General features: G+C 53.4%; 1 protein-coding gene across 4 annotated transcripts in view; it reads right to left on the bottom strand.

Annotated features, from left to right (window-relative positions):
- Positions 1-22,692, bottom strand: part of PKD1 (polycystin 1, transient receptor potential channel interacting) — a 133,220-nt gene that overhangs the window by 7,227 nt on the left and 103,301 nt on the right. For 3 of the 4 annotated variants that reach the window (XM_034784707.1, XM_034784708.1, XM_034784710.1), the window contains 18 exons: positions 21,758-21,953; positions 20,281-20,451; positions 19,352-19,495; positions 18,447-18,657; positions 17,294-17,420; positions 16,204-16,320; positions 15,544-15,593; positions 14,908-15,110; positions 13,397-13,496; positions 12,080-12,198; positions 10,484-10,686; positions 9,678-9,872; positions 6,808-6,947; positions 4,931-5,058; positions 3,533-3,707; positions 2,634-2,759; positions 2,066-2,240; positions 648-935 (listed from right to left, as the gene is read on the bottom strand). In XM_034784707.1, the coding sequence (XP_034640598.1) occupies positions 648-935; positions 2,066-2,240; positions 2,634-2,759; positions 3,533-3,707; positions 4,931-5,058; positions 6,808-6,947; positions 9,678-9,872; positions 10,484-10,686; positions 12,080-12,198; positions 13,397-13,496; positions 14,908-15,110; positions 15,544-15,593; positions 16,204-16,320; positions 17,294-17,420; positions 18,447-18,657; positions 19,352-19,495; positions 20,281-20,451; positions 21,758-21,953 (2,868 nt within the window). The remainder of the gene's footprint in view (positions 1-647; positions 936-2,065; positions 2,241-2,633; positions 2,760-3,532; positions 3,708-4,930; positions 5,059-6,807; positions 6,948-9,677; positions 9,873-10,483; positions 10,687-12,079; positions 12,199-13,396; positions 13,497-14,907; positions 15,111-15,543; positions 15,594-16,203; positions 16,321-17,293; positions 17,421-18,446; positions 18,658-19,351; positions 19,496-20,280; positions 20,452-21,757; positions 21,954-22,692) is intronic. The other variant, XM_034784709.1, reaches the window with a different exon arrangement.

Genomic DNA, 22,692 nt, shown 5'->3' with positions numbered 1-22,692 from the left:
AAACTGGGGACTGAGCACTATGTAATTTAACCCAGGTTTATAGATCAGAATATTATAAGAGCTGGTGTATTGCATTATACTGTCGAAGTTCTCATGGACAGATCTTCAAAAGAGTTCAGTACCAACAAGTAGAATCAGATTTGGGGAGTGGCTGGGAGCTGAGCTCTTTTGACAAACTGGCCTGTGAAGCAGAGTTCTCCTTTGAGAAGTGAGCGAACATGACTCCATGTTTGTGTTTCACTGGTTCCATATCTGTTTGGTTGGTTTACACAAATGGGCATCTGATGGTCACCCCTTCATCTTTAAGGCTGGGTTTTGGAAAGTGAGATGGCTGGGGTTCCTCGGCTCTACCGCAGTATCATAGAGTTATAGGACTGGAAGGGACCTCGTGAGGTCATCTAGTCCAGTCCCCTGCACTCATAGCAGGACTAAATATTATCTAGACCATCCCAGACACGTGTTTGTCTAACTTGTCTGTACTACTCTTAATAAAGGAGAGACAAGGATCTAATTACTACTCGTGCTCTGGAACGAACACTGCACAGGAAAGGAGACCTGGGACAGGCGTGGCTGACTCAAGTGTTACCCCACCTGCATGAAGTGCTTTCAAGACCTAGCCCTACCTCACAGGAGGCCTACTGCCATACCTTTACAGTCAGCAGGAAGAGAAGGGAGGCGGCCAGGCTGTTGAAGACTGAGTTGAGGAAGGCCACCTGGTAAAAGCTGGTGAAGCCCTTGCGGTTCTTCAGATACTTTGCCCACTGCTGGTCAGCGATGGTGGCTTGGCTCAAGTGCACCACCACGGTGCAGGTGGTCAGAAGGGTGAGCAGCCATTGGCTGTAGCTCCCAAACAAGGCGAAGTAGGCCCTGCCTTCCTTCTTGATGAAGAGGGACTCGGAGACCACAAAATAGACCACAAACACCATGAGGAAGACCTGTAATGTAGGGGAGGAGGAAGAGTTCATCCAGAAAGAGGTGGGTTGCAATTACAGAACCGCAGTGCTGTCAGTCCTTCCTCACAGCACTGCCTACTGGCCCCTTGGAGCAGTGGCGGGGCCATCGTCCCGTGATGGCACAATGGGGCCCATATTACTGGCCTTCAACTCGCATTATGTTGTTATGGCTGCAACCCTGCCGCTGGAATATGGGGCCAAATCTGTCCCTGGTGTAACTCCCTTGACTTGCTGGTGATAGGTGAGCACTGGAGTGTGAGACAGGGCTCTCCCTTTCTCTGGCTCCTGAGGGGCCAAGTGTACTGTCACCTCAGCGCTCCCAGCCCAGAGAGCTAACTTAGGACCAGGCCTCGCCTTCGAGCAGCAGTTCCAGTTAGACCCTCAGGGCCTGCCCAGCCTTGGTTAGATCAAAGCACAAGGCTTCATGACTCTCCCCCAATCCCCCAGGGCAAACCGTGCCCACCTGGAGGCTCCTGGGAAGTTGGGGTTTTGTCTGTCAGAGGGCCCTGCCCATGCCACAGCCCCAAAGTGTCCCTCATCGGTACATAGGCCTCATCTGTTAGCAGTCGCCCATGAGAGGAGAGGGTGAAACGTGTTTGGATTCTGCCTGAGGGGGGATTTTTCCCTCTCCCACCCAAAGAACACTCCTCCAAAAGGGAGGTATTCAGTGACTGTATCCCTTGTACTAGAAGTGGTGACGGGGGCGTGCGGGCTTTGGGCCCAGCAATGGGGGTGGGAAACCATCAGTCAGGTGACTCTGAGCCATGGGAGAAAGGCAACTATTCTCCTGAGCCAACAGCACAACCTGAAAAGGGGGTCCCCGACAGCCCTTCCACAGCACAGCTGTCGAGCGAGTCTGGGAAACAGGGTCATAGCAGCAAGCAGAACAGGGCTGAGTAACTCTCCGACAGCCAGATCCCAGTGATGTCCATCTAAGGCTGCAACTGAGAGCAGGGCTGTCAAGGAGGGATAATGGGACCAGGACCCTGAGCGCAGGGCCCCCGCAAAAGCCTGTAACTGGGGAGAAATGGGGGTGGGCCTAACGAAAGTGATGGGAGCCCCAATTTTCTCTCCACAGGCCTGACTGAGAGGAGCAAGGCTGCTGAACTGACCATCATGACAAGCTGCAGCGTGACTCCCCCACTGAGACGCAGCAGGGGGAAGGGCCCCACTGCGATAGCGGCCACTGCTCGCCCCGCCATGGGGAACTCCAGTCGCAGGGTGACGGCGGCGTGCAGGTCCACGCTGGGGTTGTACTGCGTCAGCTCCACAAAGACCGCTCTGCTCCTGTGGGGACAGAGACGCGGGCGATGGTGTCCGTCATGTCAGGTGGCACCATTTTATAGGGGCAAGGGCTGCCAGAGCAGCTCAGGGCCTGTCTGGGGCAGGAGAGGCCGGGTGTGCACCGTGAGTGGATCTGAAGCCCACCAAGGAACCGCAGAGGGGAACACATTTTGCCTGCCTTGGTTGGATGGACACAGCCTGACCGCGCAATGAGGGAAGATAAAGGGAGGTCTTCTGGCTGAATAACCCCCCCCCTCCCCCCCGCAAAACACTTCTAGGCTTGGCAGGCAGCACCTCAACTACCTGCACTGAAAAATACAGATTAGGGCTTGGTACCGTTCCCAGGTTACAGCCAAACTCCGGGCTCCCCCCTCTGCTGCCTTGCCAGCTGCTTACATGTTGTTGATCCAGTTGTTTTGCTGAAGATAGTCCACTTGCGCTCTGCTCTCCTCCAGCGTGGGTCCCAGCTCCTGGATGTAACCTCCACTGTCATACATAGAGACGTAGCCCCAGTACCAGACTCTGCAAAAGAAGAGGAGCCGCTGGTTGCATTTTGGGGGTGGGGAGTTGCTGACCTGGCGTCATAACTCAGGCAAAGCCAGGAGGAGTTGCATTGTTTTACTTTCGTGGCAAACGGAGGATTTGAACTGACAGTAAGTGTCTTATTTAATGCATCTAGGGCATGTGAGAAATTACAAACGAAAACCGTAACAACTTAAACGGCCCAGAACAGGCCCTAGCCCAGCCCTGTCCAAACCCCTCTTAACACACCTCCCAGAAATGAGCCAGAACCAACCGAATGCTAGAACCGAAGCTAAAGGAGCAGCTTTTATACCTGTCTCCTGAGCCCCTCTAACCGGCAGTAACAGGAAGCTACCGCCAATATGCAAAACTTTCCTTGCTGAGGTTTTAAATTGCTCTGTAACTCTTAAACAGCCGTTTTGAAATATCGGTACCCCCAGCACGTGCCTCCTCTGCATTGGCAAAGTACCTCATGGTGGCACTCGCTTATCCACACAGCGCTCCACTCTATCTTCCATGCAGTGCGCGCGCCAGAAAATTACAAATGGGGCTGCATGATTCATGCCCATCAAACGGCTAAGGAACAAAACCAGCTGGCAGGTGGTCAGAACAGCACTAGGCCTTCCGTATTGTTCATTCGGTTGGCGCTCGGGGGCAGCAGTTGGCTGAATTGACATGACCGCTGGAAACGGAGTGGCCGTAAGAACCCAATACTGTGACTGGATTTTGCAGCCAGAACAGGAAATGTACATGTGGAAAGCGCAGCTTCGTACCCTGCTAGGTCAGGCGGTGAGTAGGACCACGGCTGTGTCAAATTTACAGATACCCTCTTCCAGCCAACAGCATAATCGTCAGTATTAAAGCCGTTAGACTCGTACGTGCATTTCTTCGCAGCAGCAGATGCATCCGTCCCGCTAAGGAAATCATGAATGGTATCCAGGCATTCTGCTGAAAAGAGGCCAGCATCATGTTATCTTGGCAGTGACGAGACATGAGACGGCCTGTGCTGGGGTGTTTCCACCTATCTGAAGGGGTTCGGGTACCTTGGAAGGGGTAATTAGCCTAGTGGACTGCATCTGGGGGAGGACTAGGCTGGATAGACAAGCGCTAATGGAAGGTGAAGCTCAGCTGTACCCTGGGTCGGTACAAAGCTAGGAAGCTGAGACCGGAAGGGGTTTCTGCGGAAGGAGGCTGCAGCCACTCCCCGGCAGTTGGGAGCTTGAGTCGGACCCCAGGGGCAGGCCAGAACACCGAGAAAGAGAAGGGAAGTAAGAAGGAGCAGAGGGCAATAGCAATGGGGTTTGGAAATAAGCAGACCGTCGTTGCTGGATAGCGGGTCCCTGTGCTGGACCCCAGAGTACCGGGCAGGCCCGGGCTCCCCTACCAGCCACTGGGGAAGTGGCACAGACCGGGAATTACAGAAGACTGCCGGGTGGATTGTCCAGTGGGACTTAGCAACCCCGGAAGGGGAAAACTACCTAGTGACTTGGCTGGAGGGCTGAGTCACGAAGAGAGAGCACCCTCCGTTCTGGAGAGCGAGGCAGGCCACGGGGTGAGCGAGTGATGGAGTGGGCACTGTTCCAGATGGGAGCTGTTCCCCAGACCCAGCCACCAGTGAGTAGGGAAACCCGTTACATGGCCATATGAACATCCCCGTTCAGAAAGCTATTCCTCTACAGCTTCTACCTCCTCTTGCTTCAGTTAAACCCTCCCCTCCAGTTCCCCCTTCCCCGGCCAGACCTAGAGAAGGAGCAAGTCCACATCATTTATTTATAAATGCAAAATCCATAACTGAGCTACTGGGCTGAGCACCGGAGAACGTGAGTCACGTGGCACAGACTTTGCTCCCTCTCAGCTTGCCCCATCCTGATGGCTGACCTCCCAGGCTTGTTGCGTCCTGTCTGAAATCGGGCAGGGCCCGGGTCTTTGGCTTTTGTACCGTACCTGGCATGTGTTCTTGGGCGTAAGGATAACCAGGAACAAACCTGCAGCCTCGTTGGCCAAACGTCTGCAGAGAACAGCGCTGTGCAAGCTGGCTACTGTGGGGCTAGAAAACTAGAGCCGGCTCTCAGCGTTGTCCCTCCCTGTCTAATTGATCTGAATCTCTTCGGGGAGGCACCACTGCTCCCAAACACACAACGGTGTCACCAGGGACGCCGGCAGTCACACACCTTCCTGCAGGCGGAGCTGACGCAGCCGTGGCACTCCCAGCATGGTGCTGCAGCTCTCTCGCCCTGACTGGTTATTGTAGAGAGAGGGCAACAAGACCTGCGACATCCACGCCCAAAACTCATCGGATCTGTGCATGCAGGGAGGAGAAGAGAGGAAAGTTCATCCGGTCAATGCAGAACAAAGCGTCTCCACTCAGCCCAGCCCCACCCCCAGCTCTGGTTCTGAGGAGTTCTCTGTCCGAAAGCTTGCATCCTGCCACTGGGGGGAGACGGAGCTTTGGAAAGGTGACCTCCACTGCTTTTCAGTGGCCCAGCCAGAGGCAGGCTTTATCCTCCAGACTGCTATCCTATCCCCTGAGCGATCACACAGTGTAGTCATTTGGGATGCAAAAACCCTTCAAGGTAAAACTAGTCCCCTGCTTCAGTATATTCTTACAGAAGATTGGGCTGAGAGACCTATCAGAACATCTGATCTAGTTCCAGGCCAATGCACAATTGATCTCCAGTGTTATACTGGAGTGATTTTATCCAGCCTCGCTTCGAATGAGCGAAGAAATGAGGCTTCGACCACTTCCTTTGGGAAACTAACCCACAGACAAAGTGAATCTGGCCATTAGATCTCATTTTTCCTTTTGTTCAGTTTTATCCCATTACACTTTCCCCGTGTCGCTCTAACCTCACAAAATTAGTGTCCCGCAGAAATCTTTTGAGCCTGATTCTCATTTACATTAAAGCCACTTCACAGCATTCTTGTGGTGTAAGGAGGCCTTCAGTGGGGTGTAGCCAGACATCGGCTCCCATGGCAAGGCCCCTTTCCACTGCCAGTGCAGTATAAATGAACCAGGTCTCCCTGTAACTAGGAGCCGAGTCGGCTCTCGTTTGACACCACTTGTAAACCAGTGTAATTGTACTGACGTCAGTGGGATCTATCTTTGTGAATCAGATGTAACATGGATTCTGGCTCTAACTTCGCTAAGTCTCATTTGTCTGTGGAACAATCACGACGGCTGACACAAGGACAGAACTAATTCTAAGAAAGCCGCTCTGGTGCCCTTCTGGACAACGGGGATGATAACATCCTGAAAACCCCACCAGGAAATCGTCCTCTTGCTACGAGCACCAAGGAATGATAGGGTTTAATATTTATAGAATAGATGATTATTTTTGGTTTTCATGAGCCTCTTTATTGCTAAATCTTCTTTAAAGCTGTGGTTTTTAAAGGTCGTCTCAGTCTGTCCTGATGCTGCAACTCTGAATTCATTGCTCAGATACCAGAAAGAGAAGTATCAACTGATTTCCCCCCCCCCTTTGTATAGCTCCTTCCAACAGTGGAGCTCAATCCTTTAGAAACATTAATGAATTAAAGCTCTCAGAATCCCTATCCCCATTTTACAGATAGGGAAATGGAGGCACCAAGCAATGAAAGGACGTGCCCCCCAGGGAAGGTGTGATGGAGGCAGAACTAGAATACAGATCTCCTCCTGAATTCCTGCGCTGGGTGTCAGTCATAAAACTATCCTTGACCTCCCAAGGTGAATTTCTAAAATTAACATCTGGCAACTCAGACATGTACATTATCACCTCAGCACTGAGGATTTTGTGCATCCCTGGGTGCCTAATGATGGGAGAAGGAACCCGAGCAATACAGTTAGTGAAGGGACAGTCTCTCCTGTCTAACACCATGAGCCTGGACGCACCGGTGACTGTCCCGTTCGAATGGGAGCAGCGACCACAGATGATTCGGCATTTGCATGTGTGTAATTTGTGACAGGTATAGAAACGCGTCTGCTCACTGACTTCCAGCGCGAACCCCCCAGTGCACAGCCTGAGGCTGCCTGGCCCGGAGGATGGAACAACCCACGGGGCTTTGCAATTACCTCTTGATGCGGAGGAATTCCTCGCCGCCGAGCTGCTGCTTGAGGGAGCTTTGCAAGAGGAAGGCCCTGCCGTTGCGGGAGGCGTCGCCGTAGTTGGTGAGCAAGGTCACCAGCAAGAACAACATATAGATGAGGAAACTCTGGCAAGCAGAAAACAGAGGCAGGCAGTAAGGGGGCTGCTCTCAGCCTAGGGCACGGTGCCTACCTCAGTAGAAGCAGGGCTGCAGAGCACACGAAGCTGTCCTGCGCCCCATGGGCTGGACCCTGCTCGCCTTGGATGTCAATGACAAGACCCCCATTGGGAGCAGGAGCAGGCCCCAACATCCTGGTATGTTTTTTTTTTTTTTTTTTCCATATGGGAGCTGCCGTTAAATGAAATCCAGACCCAGACCATGGCCTCGTAACAATTTTTTTCCTCAAACCGGCCATGTTCAAGTCAATACAGATTGCACAACATCCTGGCGCGCTCCATGCTGGCAGCGCTGCTTATGTAACGGCTTCCCATTTAGCGGGGTTTCCGTTCTTGAAAGGGATAGCGCCCAGTTCAACACAGCACAGCTTTTAAACCCCGGCTGTGTTGCTAGCACCAGCTGGGAGTATTAACAGGGAAAGATCTTCAAAGCGATGGAAGCTCCTTTTCACAGCTGGTTGGCTGTTTGCATTTCACTGGGCCTGTTCCATTTTCTTGTGCCCAAGGCCGGAGCTGGTGTGTCTCCAGCCCTGCAAGGGAATGCTTTGACTCCAAACCAACTGATTTCACGGGGAGGATATAGTTCCGTTCTTCTTGGGCCTGGTCTACACTGGGGGGATTGATCTAAGTTATGCAACTTCAGCTATGTGAATAACGTAGCTGAAGTTGACGTACTTAGATCTACTCACCACAGTGTTTTCACTGCGGTAGGTCGACGGCTGACGCTCCCCCATCGACTCCGCCCACGCTTCTCGCTCCGGTGGGGTACCGGAGTCGACGGGAGAGCGCTCAGCAGTCGATTTATCATGTCTTCACTAGACGCAATAAATCGACCCCCGCTGGATTGATCGCTCCGGAGGTAAGTGTAGACATGCCCTTAGATTTGGAACCACACCATGTAGCTCAGACGTAACGCTTTTCATTCACAGATCTCAAAGTGCTCTAGAACGGTGGTCAGGATCATCACTCCATTGTGCAAATGGGGAAACTGAGGCACGGAACTGGGAAGGGACTTGCCCAAGGTCACCCAGCAACCCAGTGGCAGAGTCGGGAAGAGAACCCACGTCTCCCGAGTCCCAGTCCCGTGCTCTAGCCATTCCTCCCACTTTTAAACAAAACCTGTGCGGTGGGCCCCAAAGTCTGGAAAGACTCACCCAGCCCTTCATATAAGCCGCGCAGGCAGGCACAGTTAGTTTCCTTGCTTTGTTCTCCTAACCTGATATAAGGTTCGTAGCAGGAGTGTCCTTTAGGTCAGTGGTTCCTAACCCTTTCAGGGCAGTGCCATTGCTTGCCATTCAGTGGTGCTCACTTGCTAGGCTGGGCGGCTTGCAGTCAAAGATGGTGTTTGGAGCAGCCCATGTTCCATGGCCCGTTACTGCAGGTGGACTCTGATGCAAGGAGGGGCCAGGCTGCACCCTGGGCCCCAGCTCAGAGTCTCAGTAAGGTAGAAAGCAGGGAGGAGTCTCCAGGGTACTTATGGATTCCAAAGTCAGGAAGGACCATTGCGATTGGCTAGTCTGACTTCCTCAATACCACAGGTCTGAGAACTGCCCCCCTGCAATCATTCCTAGAGCAGATCTTTTAGAAAAACATCCAATCTTGATTTCAAAATTGTCACTGATGGAGAATCCACCACGACCCTTGGTACATTGTTCCAATGGTTAATTTCCCCTCACTTGTTCAAACTTGATACCTTATTTCCTGTCTTTGTCTAGCTTCAACTTCCAGCCATTGGATTGTGCTAGACCTTTCTCGGCTAGATGGAAAAGCCCAGTCTTAAATATTTGTTTCCCATCTAGGTACTTAGACTATAATCAAGTCACCCCTTAAACATCTCTTTGTTAGACTCAAGGAGCGCAATCTATTTAATTTAGCACAATAAGGCAGGTTTTCTAATCTTGTTTAATCACTCTCATGGCCCTTCTCTGACCCCGCTCCAATTTATCAACATCCTTCTTGAACTGTGGATACCAGAACTGGACACAGGATGCCAGTAGTGATTGCACTCAGTCCAAATACAGAGGTAAAATGACCTCTCTATTTCTACTTGATATTCCCCTGTTTATGCATCCCACGATTGCATTAGGCCTTTTGGACACCTTCAGCTGATTATCCACCATCACCCCCCAATCTTTTTTAGAGTCTGCACTTCCCAGGATAGAATTCCCCACCCTGTAAGTATATTCTTTGTTCTGAGATAGTTACATTTAGTCTATTAAAATGCATATTGTTTGCATGCACCCTGTTTACCAAGCGATCCAGATTGCTCTGTATCAGTGACCTGTCTTCTTCATTATTTACCACTCCTCCAATTTTTGTGTCACTTGCAAACTTTATCAGGGCTGATTTTACGTTTTCTTCCAGGTCACTGATAAAAATGTTAAATAGCGTAGAGCCAAGAACCGATCCCTGCAGGAGCCCACTAGAAACACACCTGCATGGTGATGGTTCCCCATTTACAGTTGCATGTTGAGACGTATCAGTGAGTCAGTTTTTAATTCAGTTAATACATGCCACGGTCATTTTATATCGTTCTAGTTGTTTAATCAAAGTCTTGTGTGGTACCAAGTCCAATGCCCTACAGAAATCAAAGTCTATTACGTCAACACTATTACCTTTATCAACCAAACTTGTCATCTCATCAAAAAAAGATATCCAGGTAGTTTGCCAGGCACTTTACCTTCAGCATCTTGTGAAGCAGTTTGACCTTCCTGGCCTCCTCCTTGGCCTGGAAAAGGGCAAATCCCTGAGGAGGTCGGACTTTGTTGATCTTCTCTGAAACATGCTCGACAAATGGATACTCCACCAGTGTGTCGTCTTCCTCCGGGTGCAGGCGCTTTGCAACCAGTGCGAAATAAAGGGCTTCCAGCAGAACCTGTGACCCAGGAAATCAACGTGCTTTAAGGCACCGGTATAGCAACCCCACCAGCACAAGGCCATGGAGGGAACATCTTCGCTGTTCCCAACATGGATTCAAGCTTGAATAGAGGAGCCGGCCTCGACTTGGATCCATGCATCTCCATGGCAGCCGACCATGGGTCTGTGCTAACCGATTTCTCCTCGCTGAGGTAAAGCCTGTCTGGCTGTTGCCATCTGAGATTTAGTCTCCGTTTGCCCCACCGAATTGTGCTGGGGGTGGGGAAGAACATCCGTTCTCCCAACGCCGGATGCTGTACGGCCTGATACACAACAGTGATAGAGGGTCTAGCTTTACACCTCTATAATTTCCACAGATGCGTCCCTGCCACAGGCAGAGAGATGGAACCATTTCACGGCTTGCCGAGGGCTTCTCGGTGCCAGTTCAATCAGGGCTGATCCCCTTTCAAAATCTGCAGTAACTTAGACAGGGGAATGAGAGAGAGAGAGAGAAGCAGGACCCTGTGCAGCCTAGACTGGTGGATACTGAAGATCATGAGACATTAAGCAGTTTCAGCTACCTGGAAAAGAAATTACACACTCTCTCTCTCTCTCCACACCCCTCCTTACCTTCAGAGGTTCCCAGACCAAGAAGGATGCCAGGAAGCTGAATATCCCTGAGATGAGCCACATGAGGGCAACGCTGGAGGTGAAGCCCACTCCGATCCACACGGAGACCCCAATGGAGGTGGCAAAGAGGAGGAGGCTGACGGCGTGAGCTAGGTACGAGCACCAATGCGGCAGCAGGCGCTTCCTGAACGCGTGGTCTGCAACTGCAGGGAGCAAAGCAAGGGGCTGAAATCCCACAAAGGTGCGGCCGGCAACCGCCAGCCCCACCGGAGACCCGAGCCGTTGTGGGGAGCCCTCAGAAACCTGGGTGCTCTTTAGACGGATCGTCCGGATTTCTGCAGCCCCTCTCCCCCACCATGCTGGACAGACCACATCCATAGCTCGCTGCTGGAATGCATCCCTCCCTGAAGCGAAGGGCAGTAGCCACCCATCTGCAAACTGCACCGTGTGGACATGGGGCAGGGCAGCCATTCTGACCCAGACACTGGCCCTCACTCACCAAATCTTACCAAAGGCCCAGGGGATCTTTAATGCCCAGCCAGAGCCTTGGCTTAAGGTGTCACCCGAAAGACCCAATCCAAGGAGCTCGTTCCGTTTACCTGGGAAGGACAAGGGTGACCCTGCGAGGCTTTGAACCCGCATGTCACCGGGAGTCTTGACTCCTCCTAACTGGCTGCTTATGCCTCTAAGCCACCCCATCCAGGAGGGGTTGCTTAGACAGAGAGACGCTTTTATCCAGCCGTGTGACTATGCTGTACAAATCAGATACTACAGTAGTTCAGGTAAAACCAATGGATGGATTTTCATAGGCCCAAGAACCCCGGCTCCATGTTCAGTTTTCTGCACTGAGAAGAGAGGCTGTAGTGCAAGAAATTTCTGGGGGGTGTCTCTGAAAGCAGGACAGCTCGTGCTAAGAAAGCCACTGCTCTTAGCGCCTTACCAGGACCCTTAAGTGGAGAAGCCAAGAACCTATCACCACCCATAACCCGTCTCCCATCTGTTCAGCTCTCCGCCTCCTGGCCATGGGAGAGGCTGGCCTGTAGGGAGACGGTGTGGACTGTTTGTTTGCCCATGTTATACGTCACAGCACGAAGTCTCCTTTCCTTCTCCCTCGCTCTTGTTTAACTGGTTTGAGTTTTCATTTGAGTTCTAACTCCCTTTCCCCTGCGCTGACATCAGGACCCTTCTCTACCTTCAGGTCTAATTAGTCCACCGCGCGGTAACCTGCTTCTGCAATCAACCCCCCTGTGGGAGTGGGGAGTGGTGGCTTTGTTGTTGAGCACAGCATGCCGAGTTAGGGCTTTTCCAGAAGGGGTTTTTATGATGATTTTAACGAGAGCCCAGGGAACAAAGGGAAATGGACTAGAGACATGGTAAGGACTAGCGAGCTGGAGAATTGTATGCAAGTAGCATGCCCCCTTCTGAACCTGGCTCATAAAGGGGTGCACCTCACGGCAGCCTGTCGGTCTGTGTCTATCTGTTTATCCACCCCTTATAGCCATAACATCTGAGCTCCTTTCTTTGCCTAGCTTGTTTCAGGGAGCATGTCCTTTGCACTGGGCACTGACATTAGAGAAGGCCCTGCCCGCCCAGTACCTGTCCATGTAGACTTGGCAGATCTGCTCACTTCCCTGGGAGGGGCTGCTATGTTCTGTCCTTTCTCATTCAGCCGCTGCAGCATGATGGTCTCTGTCTTCTCCCCAAACACGCTGGATCTGCCAGGGCAAATCAACGTTATTAGCATGGGGCTTAAACCCGGGTTTGCTTTGCAAGAGACACTCCATCAGACACGCGGTCTCTGCGGTAAGCAAACCGGCGGCAGCCTGGTTCGGAGGGCCCTAGAGAGAGGATTCTGAGCCCAAGCAATGTGACATTTAATCTAGCACCAGCCTCAGGCAACTCTGTGGCTGATTAGAAGCTTTTCTTCTTTTTAAAGGTGTGTGCTTCGTGAGAGAGCCAGTCCTCCCTGCTACCAGCCCGCTCAATGGGAATCACTACCGTTATGCCCTGCAGTCACGGGCAAGATACAAGTTACGGCAGCATCAGTCAGTGGGATCTGCCTACATCCCACTGGGCCACCTGGTTTGAGTCACCGCCTGCAGAGAAGGGACAGCAGGAGCGCAAGGCTGCTCAGGTTTCTGCTGCTGACTTTTGGAAATTGCTCTTCCAGCAGCCTGCCCACGGTGCCCCCAATGCAGACCCTGACTCTGTTTTATATCTTACAGGGGCATGGCGAGGCAGAGAGTCCCTGCTACTTTGCTGGCACTGTTTAAACTGGGCTATAGACCCAGACACTGGGAGATCGCAGTCAGCCAAGCACAGAGCAGTATCCGGGCTAGGATGGGCTCTGGACAGAGGGGCTTTGATCAAAGCCATGGGGAGGTTCACATCCTCTCTCCCCAGCGTCGTTGTTGTGGAGCTGCTCTCGGGCAGAGCTGACCTGCACCAGCGGCACTCGTGGAGCAGCTCAAAGGAAACCGCTACAGAGATGCTTCTGTTGCCACTGGAGGCTCCTTCACCAAGGTGCAGCCCCCCGTGGCTTTTACCAGGGACCGGCTGCAGCTCTTTGCCCTCTGGGGCCCCTGCATGCCAGAAGCTGGAGCCAGGTCGGGGTAGGAGCCACATGGGGGGCGGCGGGCCCAGGAAGCGGGGACATGGGCCAGGGGCTGCTCTCGGGCCCCTCCCACAGTGGGCAGGTAGAGGGGCCCGGGCTCCCCAGCCCGGCTCCGTCTTGACTTGGGTAGGGGATTCGGGGGGAGGAGGAGGGGCAGGGGTGGGGCCAAGGAGGGGGCAGAGCCTCGTGGCCCCACCCTCTTTTAGGCAGAATCCGTCGCCCCTGTCCCCCACATTCCCGGCGGGAAGCGCTCACTCGCCACACCTTGTTTAAGCACTCTTTTCTCCCTGTGTACTTACAGGCCTGAGATCAAGTCTGTTTCAGCTCTGGCGTACTGCCCCGTATCCTGGGAGATGCCGCTAGCTCCGTCGGCTAGGATCTGCCGTATCAGATCTTCATCTGAGAGGGACAGACAACAGCAGGGTGGGAAAGTTAGCCCCCCACGCGTTAACCAACTCCCTCTCCCTGTTAACGGGGCTGCTCGATCTGTTCCCAGCACCTCTCGGTGGAATGGGGGAGGGCTTCAGGCCAGTTTCCACACAGGTGAAGCTATAGGGGTCCCCTCCTGCACAGCCACCTTGAACCTCCTCCTATGGCTCCCCACCTGCCCCCCAGTATCACTCCTGCGCCTAGTGTGAACCTACTTCGCCACCCGGATGGATGCACAAATTGGGGAGCACAATCTTTTAGGGTCACTTCAGGGGCTCACAGATGAGGATGCGCAGGTCCCTGGGGAATTCAGACACCCTGGGTATGAGAGTCTCCCCTTGGTCCCAGGGTTTGACAGCAGGGTAATGCCGTGGGTTCAGTGGACTCGCCCCCTGGACGTAAGAGCAGCCCCTGGGCCCGGAGTCCGACTGTGTCCGACTGCCTGTCCACGCTGCAATAGCCCTGACGATGGGCCAGGCGGTGACAGCAAACAGGTCTGCAGCTCCGCTGCCCCGGGCCAGCGCAGGATTGCTCTCTGCCGCCCATCTCCTAGGGCGTTAGCGCCTCTGCTTTTAAAGGCCCCGTATTAAAGAGCTCCGAGGCAAATGCAAACCCGGACCTGGGGGATTTTTTTTCAGTTAAAGTGCAGCGTGGCCTCCTCTGCTGGGATGAAACCTGGCTGGTGGCCCAGGACAGGTGGGGGTGGGGGGTGCAAGCCAGGCTAGGAACAGGCCATGCTCAGACACGGGAGCAGTGTGATGTCGGAGGGCCAGAGTGCCTCCTTTCTATGCCCTGAGGGCTGGGGCCGCCTGCTCTGAGCAGGATTTGCAGCCAGTGACTTGCTGCAGGCCCGAGTCCTTGACCTGTTCTGATCACTTTTGGATTCGGACTCCCAATATAAGGAGAAAGGTCTAATGGGTCCATTCAACACTTGGGCCGAACCAAATGACCTTTTGCTCCTTCAGCCAGACCTGAGGAGTCATCGCAGGGTGCCCTGGCCAAAGGAGGCAGCGATAACCCTGTGGCTATGAGGGTCGCCATCGGTGATAGATGGGCCGAATCCAGACGCCCTCGCTCAGCCCAATTGCCTGTAGGAGTCAAGGGATCGGGCCCAGGACTTTTATCTTAGCACCGTCCCCTTTCACAGTGGTCAAGGGCAGGGGGTGTGAAGGCTGGCGCATTGGACGCAGGGAACTGGAGGAGTCACTGACTTTAGGACCAGAAATAAAGCGGGGTTCCGATGCACAAAACTCCCCCTACTCAGTCTGTGTCCAGGCATAACTGACCACGGTAGCGAGTGCTAGACAGCAGGGAATCACTAAGGCCAAATGCCCCTCCCTACCAGCACTACCGGAGCAAAGCACGCCCCGCTCAGCCCCACCTGAGGCAGAGAAGTATTTGGTCTGCCCTTGGTGCAAGCCAAGCGACAAGCTGTCCTCCTCGGCCGGCAGAGGCACCTCGAGCCCCAGATGGCGGCTGGCCCGTCCCCGCTTCAGCTTCTGGATGGTGTTGCCCATGATGGAGGGGTCGCTGAGGAGATCTGGCCAGTTGAGCAGGGCCTCGTTGGAGTGCCACCGAATCAGACTGCGGGACAGAAGGCAGAGCAGGATGTTCCCAGGTTGGCAGTGGGAGACAGAGCGCTGTGTATTAATAGCCGGGATAATGTTCTCCAGGGGGATTTGTATCAGAAGCCAGTGTCCTGCCTTCCAGATGCATTGATTTATTGCGTTTGCTAATCAATACACACAAGCAGGGCAGAACCCCTGCCCCTGGGAGAAATCAAAATGCAGCCTGGTGGCAATAAAGCTGGCAGATGCGCCTCACCTCTTAGCCACAAAAAATGACCAACCACAATAAAATGGAGCCTTTTGCCCACTGACATTAATCAGGGCTTGATGTCTCAGACTCCCCCACCCACAACTGACTGTCTTCCATGAAAGGAGGTGTCTGCACATGCACCCATAGCCCGTACAAATGCAGAATCCCTGCTGGCTTTCATCCCCGGCAGCTTGCTCACCTTTTGGAATCGTCCAGGAACAAGTCGGTTTTGGTTTGCTCGGAAAAGGCCTGTGGGGAAGGAGCGGAATGAGTCTGTCACCAAACGCTGGATGGATTTTGGTTAAAATCAGAGCTGATCAACACTGCAGGGCCAGGGGCTCTCCAGGGGGGTCAGGCAGGGGAAATGGCAGCAGGGAGGGGCCAGCCTCGCGGTCTGGGCACAGGACTGGAAGCCAGGCACTCAGTCACTCACTGGCCCCGATGCTGACTCGCTCTATGTCTTTCGGCAATTCACAGCCCCTCTCTGCCTCCATTTCCCACTGTAGAAGGCGAGGGGGCGCCGGGCCGATCGGGGCATTAACGTGTATCGGACAGATAACGCTGGATGGATGCTGAGTATCATTAAGTGCCTTGGGTAGGTGGGGGCCTGAGAGCATGCTGCTCTCACTCTGCATGGCTTCCACCCCTCCCTTACGCATCAGGGACTCAGCCAGGGGTCGTACCATGTGCCAGCTCCCACTCTTCCCTGTACCCGCCGCATTAACTCATGATACCGCTCCGCAGCCACACGCAGGGACAGAAGGAGGCTGAATGATGCCCGGAGGGGCTGGGGGAAGCACTCGGAACTGCCTGTTTTGTGCCTCCGTTAGGCAAGAGAGTTGTCCCATCGCCTGCTTACCTCAGCCCGGATCCCGGGGAAGGTGAGGAAGGAGCTCTCCAGGAAGGAGGAATCCAGGTAGTTATCGATCTCTAAGGACTGCTGGTCCGAGTGGGTCAGGGTGTGGCTGATGGACGCCTGCACAAGAGGTGGGGAGGAGAGGGTGAGGCCATTGTTCTGGCTAAGAAATAGGTCTCGCTTGTATAATTAATGTATGGCCCCACCCCCTCCCCTTCAGGTCTGGCACCACCTACACTGGCGCTCCAGGCCGCAGCCCCTCCTTCGGCTGCCCCATCCATTAGATCAGCGAGCAGACGCTCTTGACCTGCCCTACGTGTTACACCAGCAAATAAATGGCTGGGTAACACAACCGTGCGCGTGACCCCATCAGCACCCTGAAACGGGCAACCCTGGTCTGCCTGGCAACAGAGAGAGCAAAACCAGGGGAGCGCCCCAAACCCATGTGGGTTTTTCAACTACCTCCCAGGGGCAGCTCTCACCGGCCAATGCTTACAAGTCAAATGACACCAGGTGCCTGCATGGTGCCCCTAAGTCTGACGTCTCCCCCCGCCAAGGGCATACCAGCACAGGGACAGCTCGCAATCACCTGCCGAGCACCTTTCCCAAAGAAATGTGTTAGTCTCTAAGGTGCCACAAGTTCTCCTGTTCTGATTCCGGTTGGGTCCATCCCCTCCCCCACCCCCCACGACTTTCTGAGAGTCTCTCCTATGGTGCTTGCCTCCCATCGTTCTTCATTGCAATTGGCATATTCCCACTTGGGGTTTTGTTCTGGTCTCCCCTGTCTGATGTGTCTGTGGGACTGGATCTCCTATCATTTATACCCCGGCAGCCTACTAGACACAGAGGAGCAACACCTGATATAGGAGGGTGTGAGTGAAAGGAGAATCAACGCTGCTATTTGTATGGGCACGGAACGCTTCTGTAGCATCGCTATGGGCCAGATTCTGTGCCTCTTACTTCTGTCCATGCTGTTACTCCTGAAGTAAGATACTACACAATGGGAGTAAGGATGACAGATGCTGGCCCGCTATAAGCAAATCTGTTGTCATAAAACACCCCTTGAAAGTCAGTGATTTTTCTTCCCTGTTACCTTGCTACGAGCCATCCTGAAGAGGAATAAAATGACCAGGTACAATGGATAGACCACAACGCTGGACACCAAACCAACAGCCACCGTGTCAACGCTGAGTGGGATCAGGTTGGAAACAGCCACGTGACTGGAGAAGGTCAGGAAAAGGAGAGAGATGTCAGAACCAACATCACCTGTGTCACCACCTGAACTAGGGAGCCAGCGTTTGGAAGGGAAAAGCCATTTTCAAAGGGACACTGTCGAGAAGACATTGCTGGGAGTTTTGGGTGTGCAAGGAGCGCAGAATAGAGCCCTGGCTTAGGCTCAGATCCTCACAGGTATTTAGGTCCTAAATCAACAGGATTTGATTTGAAATGGATGGTACCTCAAACGTATCAAAGGTACCTGCCTAACTTGGAGGATCTGGAGCAGAAAGCCTTTCGCATGGCGTTATTAGTACCAAAGTGAAGGGCTGTTGTGGTCTGGTGAAATTCTGATTATGCAGCAAACGACTGCAGCTGCTGTTGACCTGCTCTGTCCCTCTCTCTCTCGGGCTCATTTTTAGATGCTTTGTTACTTTGCTTTTTCCCAGGATATAAAAAGCCTCCCAAGTCCCGAACCACAGAACAAATCAGGGTTGGGCTATTGGAAAAATTCCACCCAGGAGCTGTGTCTCTCTGCTGCTTTCTGCCAGGAGTCCCCACACCTGGCACTTGTGTCCAGAGCAAGCGGGACACCTTCACAGCTGCTTCTTAGCCCCATCACAAGTGTCAGGAGGGAGAATATTGGCAAGGTCTGAAATATTTCTCTACAGGCAAAAATAAGAGGAGGGGGGTGGAGCCAAAGAGAGAGAGGGAGCAGCAAGATCTCTCCATCCAGGCTCTTCTATGATGCCCATCCTAGTGGTATCTGAGCATGGGAACAATTCACAGATTCTTGTGATAGGGAGGCCGGGGAGCTCCTTTTCCTTTACACTGGTGGAAATGGAGGATCGTAGGAAGGTGAGATCAAGGGTCTGGGGCGTCACAGAATCATGGTCTGCGTGCCACACAGCCAGGTGACAGCGCAGGCCATTACCAGGCAGGACATGGGATGGGTGGTGCTAGACCAGGGCAGAGGCTTGGTAAGGTGATCCCGAGAGACCAGGAGCAGCGTGGTAGGCTGTGCGGCCCACCTGAGATTGACGTCTCCCACCACGCCGTACCACACGGCGTTGGCGCAGAGGAAGAGGAAGATGAGGGCGGAGCAGCAGGTGGCTCTCTGCACCCGAGTGAAGCGGCTGCGTGGGGGCCGGTCCCACATGGAGAGCCAAACGTGCTTCTCGAAGAAACCCCGCTGCAGCTCCGCCACGAAGATCCGAGGGAAGCTCCTCAATTCCGTCTCACCTGAATGCCGGGAAAAGAGAGCCAGGGTCAGGCTGAGATGAGCAGGTGACAGCCACGCTCTGCAGAGGAGGCCATTCTGTGCCCTAGATCCACCAGCCCTCACAGCTGGAGCTCATGGGGGCCTGTGTGGTGAGACCGGGACCCATCCCTCAGAGCTGGGGTTCACGGGGACCTGTGTGGTGAGACCAAGACCCATCCTGCAGAGCTGGGGTTCACGGGGACCTGTGTGGTGAGGCCGGGGCCCATCCCTCAGTCCTGGGGTTCACGGGGGCCTGTGTGGTGAGGCCGAGACCCATCCGTCAGAGCTGGGGTTCACGGGGGCCTGTGTGGTGAGACCAGGACCCATCCGTCAGAGCTGGGGTTCACGGGGGTCTGTGGGGTGAGGCCAGGACCCATCCCTCAGAGCTGGGGTTTCATTGTGGCCGCCTTCTTTGCCATGTATGCTCTGGTAGTGGAGAAGACAGAGCCAGAGCAGGTAAAAGGCAGAAAGAAGCCAGCATGGCACCTCCAATCTCGAGTCAGCATGAGGGCATTGACTGGGAGCCCATGATGTCGTCCATACCGTCACTCTTTTGACATTCCCTACAAAATAACAAGCCCCAAAATCCCAGGAACTGCCCTGCCCTGCCCTCCTCCTTGTATCCCATGAACACTGAATGTTCCAGGCCGCGTGTCCCAGCAGCCAAGCACTCACTGGCGGCATAGACCTCCTTCTCCACCATGCCGTCATTCTCCTCGCTCTCCACGGACAGCCAGTCATTCACCAGGAAGAAGTAGCTCTTGCTGGTCTGCAGGTCTCGGACTATGACGTGCTGCAGGTACCAAGAAGGGCTGAGTCCTAAGAGCAGGGAAACAGAGTGACGTGGCTCATGGCAGACAATCCCTCTGCAGGGGCACAGGGTTGCCATGCAGTATGAATAGCTGCACAGCCCCGGGGACGAGCTCAGGAGAGTAATAACAGTCAGTAATGCTCATCAATCACACTCCTCATCCCTACGGGATGGGGTGGCCCACAGGCACTATGGGATGGGCCACTCTGGAAGGGCCTAAGACAGACACTTCCATCTCAAAGCACTTTACAAATGTAGGTAACTAGAATATAGCCCCAATCTGCGGTAGCTGAGGCACCAAGGACATCTGTGAAAATCATTTTGGGGCTTGCACATAGATTTACACACCTAATTCCAGGCAATCCCGTTGGAAAACGTCAGCCTACGTGTCTATGGTTGGGCATTCAAAATTAGAATCCTTTGGCAAATGTGGCCTGAAGAGACTTTCCCAAGGAAACGCAGTGACAGAGCTGGGGAAAGCGCTCAAGTCCCCTGGCTGCCAGCCCCATGCCGTGGCCAATGGACAATAAAGTCTCTCCACAGTGCGGTGTGTCCTAAGGCAGTGAATGTTCTTAGTTACCCATCAGAGTTCATCAGCTTCCCAGCACAATCCCCCGTGCAAGAATGGCTGCTCGTGCAGGATTTCTGGGGGTAGCCAAGAGTGGCACAGGCAGAAACCTTGCAAGAATATCGAATACCATAGGTCTGATTCAGATCTTACACCAGTGTAAATCACCAACCCAATGGTGATCCTCCCAGCTGTCCAAACCTGGCACACCTGCCCAGGCCTCACCTTTATTGTCATGCCAGATGCGGATTTTCCAGACGCTGCCCAGGCTCTGTTCCGTCGCAATCTGAAAAACATCGAGGCTGTTGCGGTGGAAAGCGTTCTCCCCATCCAGATGCCTGTGACCACTTTTATTATCCACGCCGTACAGGGTGATCCCCACGTGGGCGGTGGTACCTGGCAGGAGTTAACAGGAGGGTTCAGTGTGGCAGATCCCATCCAGTGCAGAGTTCTCTTCCCCCAACCCTGTGACCAAATGAAATGGCCCTTTTGAGAGGCCACCCAGAGACCCATAAGAAATTAACATGTTTGTATCCATGGTTGCTGCTTGGCCTCCCCACACCCAGAGATAGGGTTACACACAGCTTGGAAGAGTCAGCTGGTGAGATCGGATTGATACATGGGCTTTAGTATGTTTCCTTCTGAGATGGGATGTGAGCTAATGTACTTTAACTTGCTGACATCCTGGTGGGAGGAGATGTTTGTTCTGGATGTTCTTTCCACGGAGTGGCTGAAAAGCTTGTTTTCTTTGACTACTCCCCGGGACCAGCTGCCAGACACTCCTTGTTTCACCTGGGCCACCTAAATGTCCCCTGCTCGCCTATAAGGACCCAGACATGGTGACAGGGCATGAACCTGCTCCCAGGGAAGCCATTGGCGCCAATGAGAGCAGCTATCCGACAGTGACACCAGGGCATTCTGTACAGACGCTCAATCAACGCTCCCAGATTATATCCGCTCGCGTTTCAAAGTCCAAAGATGATGTTTCTAGCGGTTGTGGCTGCTATCCCAGCCCAAGCTTTCTGCCTCCTTCCTCCTCGCTGCTAAGAGAGACTCAGGGACCAGAGTGAAGCGATTAATTGTGCTGGCAACGCACAGAAAGCAGGAGAGAATCCAACTCACTGTCTTATAGCAGTGCTGGCCCCAAAGGGCCAGCTGGAGTAAAATTCAACGCTCTCCCTGAAACGATCGGGAACCACGAGCAACATCTCCACAAAATGAGAGGAGGAGAAATTGTGCCTAATCCCGGGAGAAAGGAGCAAGAGGGCATCGTGCTGCGGAGTCATCGCCCCCAATCAGGAACAGGCAGGGCTGGTAAATGGACACGGGATCAAGCCCCAAGCCCAGTACGAAGACCCATCCTCTGTGGATCATACTTATATTTGACACTTACCTGAGGGCTGTTTCCTTTTGAAGTCGCATTGAATTGGCCTGAACTGAAAACGTCTCAAAGACATACAAGGGCGCTTTCAGCAGAATTGCAAGAAGGAGCCGGACCATGGCAGAATAACTCAACCCCTTTCAGAGCCGGAAACACCTTCCAGATCCTCAGGGGCAACCCTCCCTCGCTGCTCTGGAGAACCCTGGGAAAGTTCTGTGCCATGCAGGGCGATTCGCTGTGATGCGGTGCCTAGAAGTCTCAAAGGACTAATATGGAGCTACCCCACGGTCAGCCGTTCCAGAGAGTGACGCTGTTACTGACCTGATCCTCGGCCCCAGCCGGTTTTCACCAGGATCTCATATTTATACATCCCGTTCTTCCCGCAGAACGGAATCACCCCCACTCGGTTAATGTCGATCAGGTCCAGTTTGTGCACAATCAGTATGGCCACAGAGTATGTCACAAAGCAGACGGCACATGTCAGTAAAACGATGTAGTTGAGACCTGGGCCAGGAGGCTAAGCAAAATGAAAGATATTGAAAGATGCTTTTCCCTCCCCAAGCTCCTCTCTTCACAGCCTCACATTCACTCCTCACTGAATGCAATAACAATAAGTAACACATATCTTCATCTTACATAGTGACGTCCATCCTGCAGGCTCCCTAACTGGAGTACAGACTATGCGTATGCACATCAATCACCCTGCCCACTGCTGAAATGCATCCACCTCTGGAGTGGAATTCAGCCGCTCTCCAGGGCTTCATGCAGGAAAGTGCTGAACGCCTGTAGCTCCCCTTGACGTCACTTACAGAGCTACAGAGAAGCCTGAACTCCATCAGAAGGCACAGAGCACCTGGTAGGAGCAGCCTCTAAAACTGTAAAACAAAACTATGCAACAGCTTTGGGCAGGAAGGGAAGAACTCTGTGGCAAAAATGAGAAGGTAAGCAAAATGCAACCAGAATTTGGCCAGGACCCTGGGGCTTAACCACCCTACGCTCAGTAAAAGTGCTATGGGATTTTTAATGACTACAATTGGTCAGGACCGATGTGTACATCTCTCTGAAACAGGGCACCTCCAGCAGCAAAGTTCCCAAGGGGGCTATGCTGGGGCCTTGGTCTTGCTGGTTGGTCTCCCATCCAAGCATAGATCAGGCATGACTCTACTTAGCTTGTGAGATGTGTTGAGAGCAGCAGTTGTTTTTTCAAGCGGGCACATTCAAAAGCCAGCAAGCTGCTAATTTATCCAGTGTGCAGG

This window comes from Trachemys scripta, chromosome 10 (assembly GCF_013100865.1).
Source record: "Trachemys scripta elegans isolate TJP31775 chromosome 10, CAS_Tse_1.0, whole genome shotgun sequence".
Lineage (NCBI taxonomy): Eukaryota > Metazoa > Chordata > Testudines > Emydidae > Trachemys > Trachemys scripta.
This window is presented reverse-complemented; position numbering and strand designations above follow the sequence as displayed.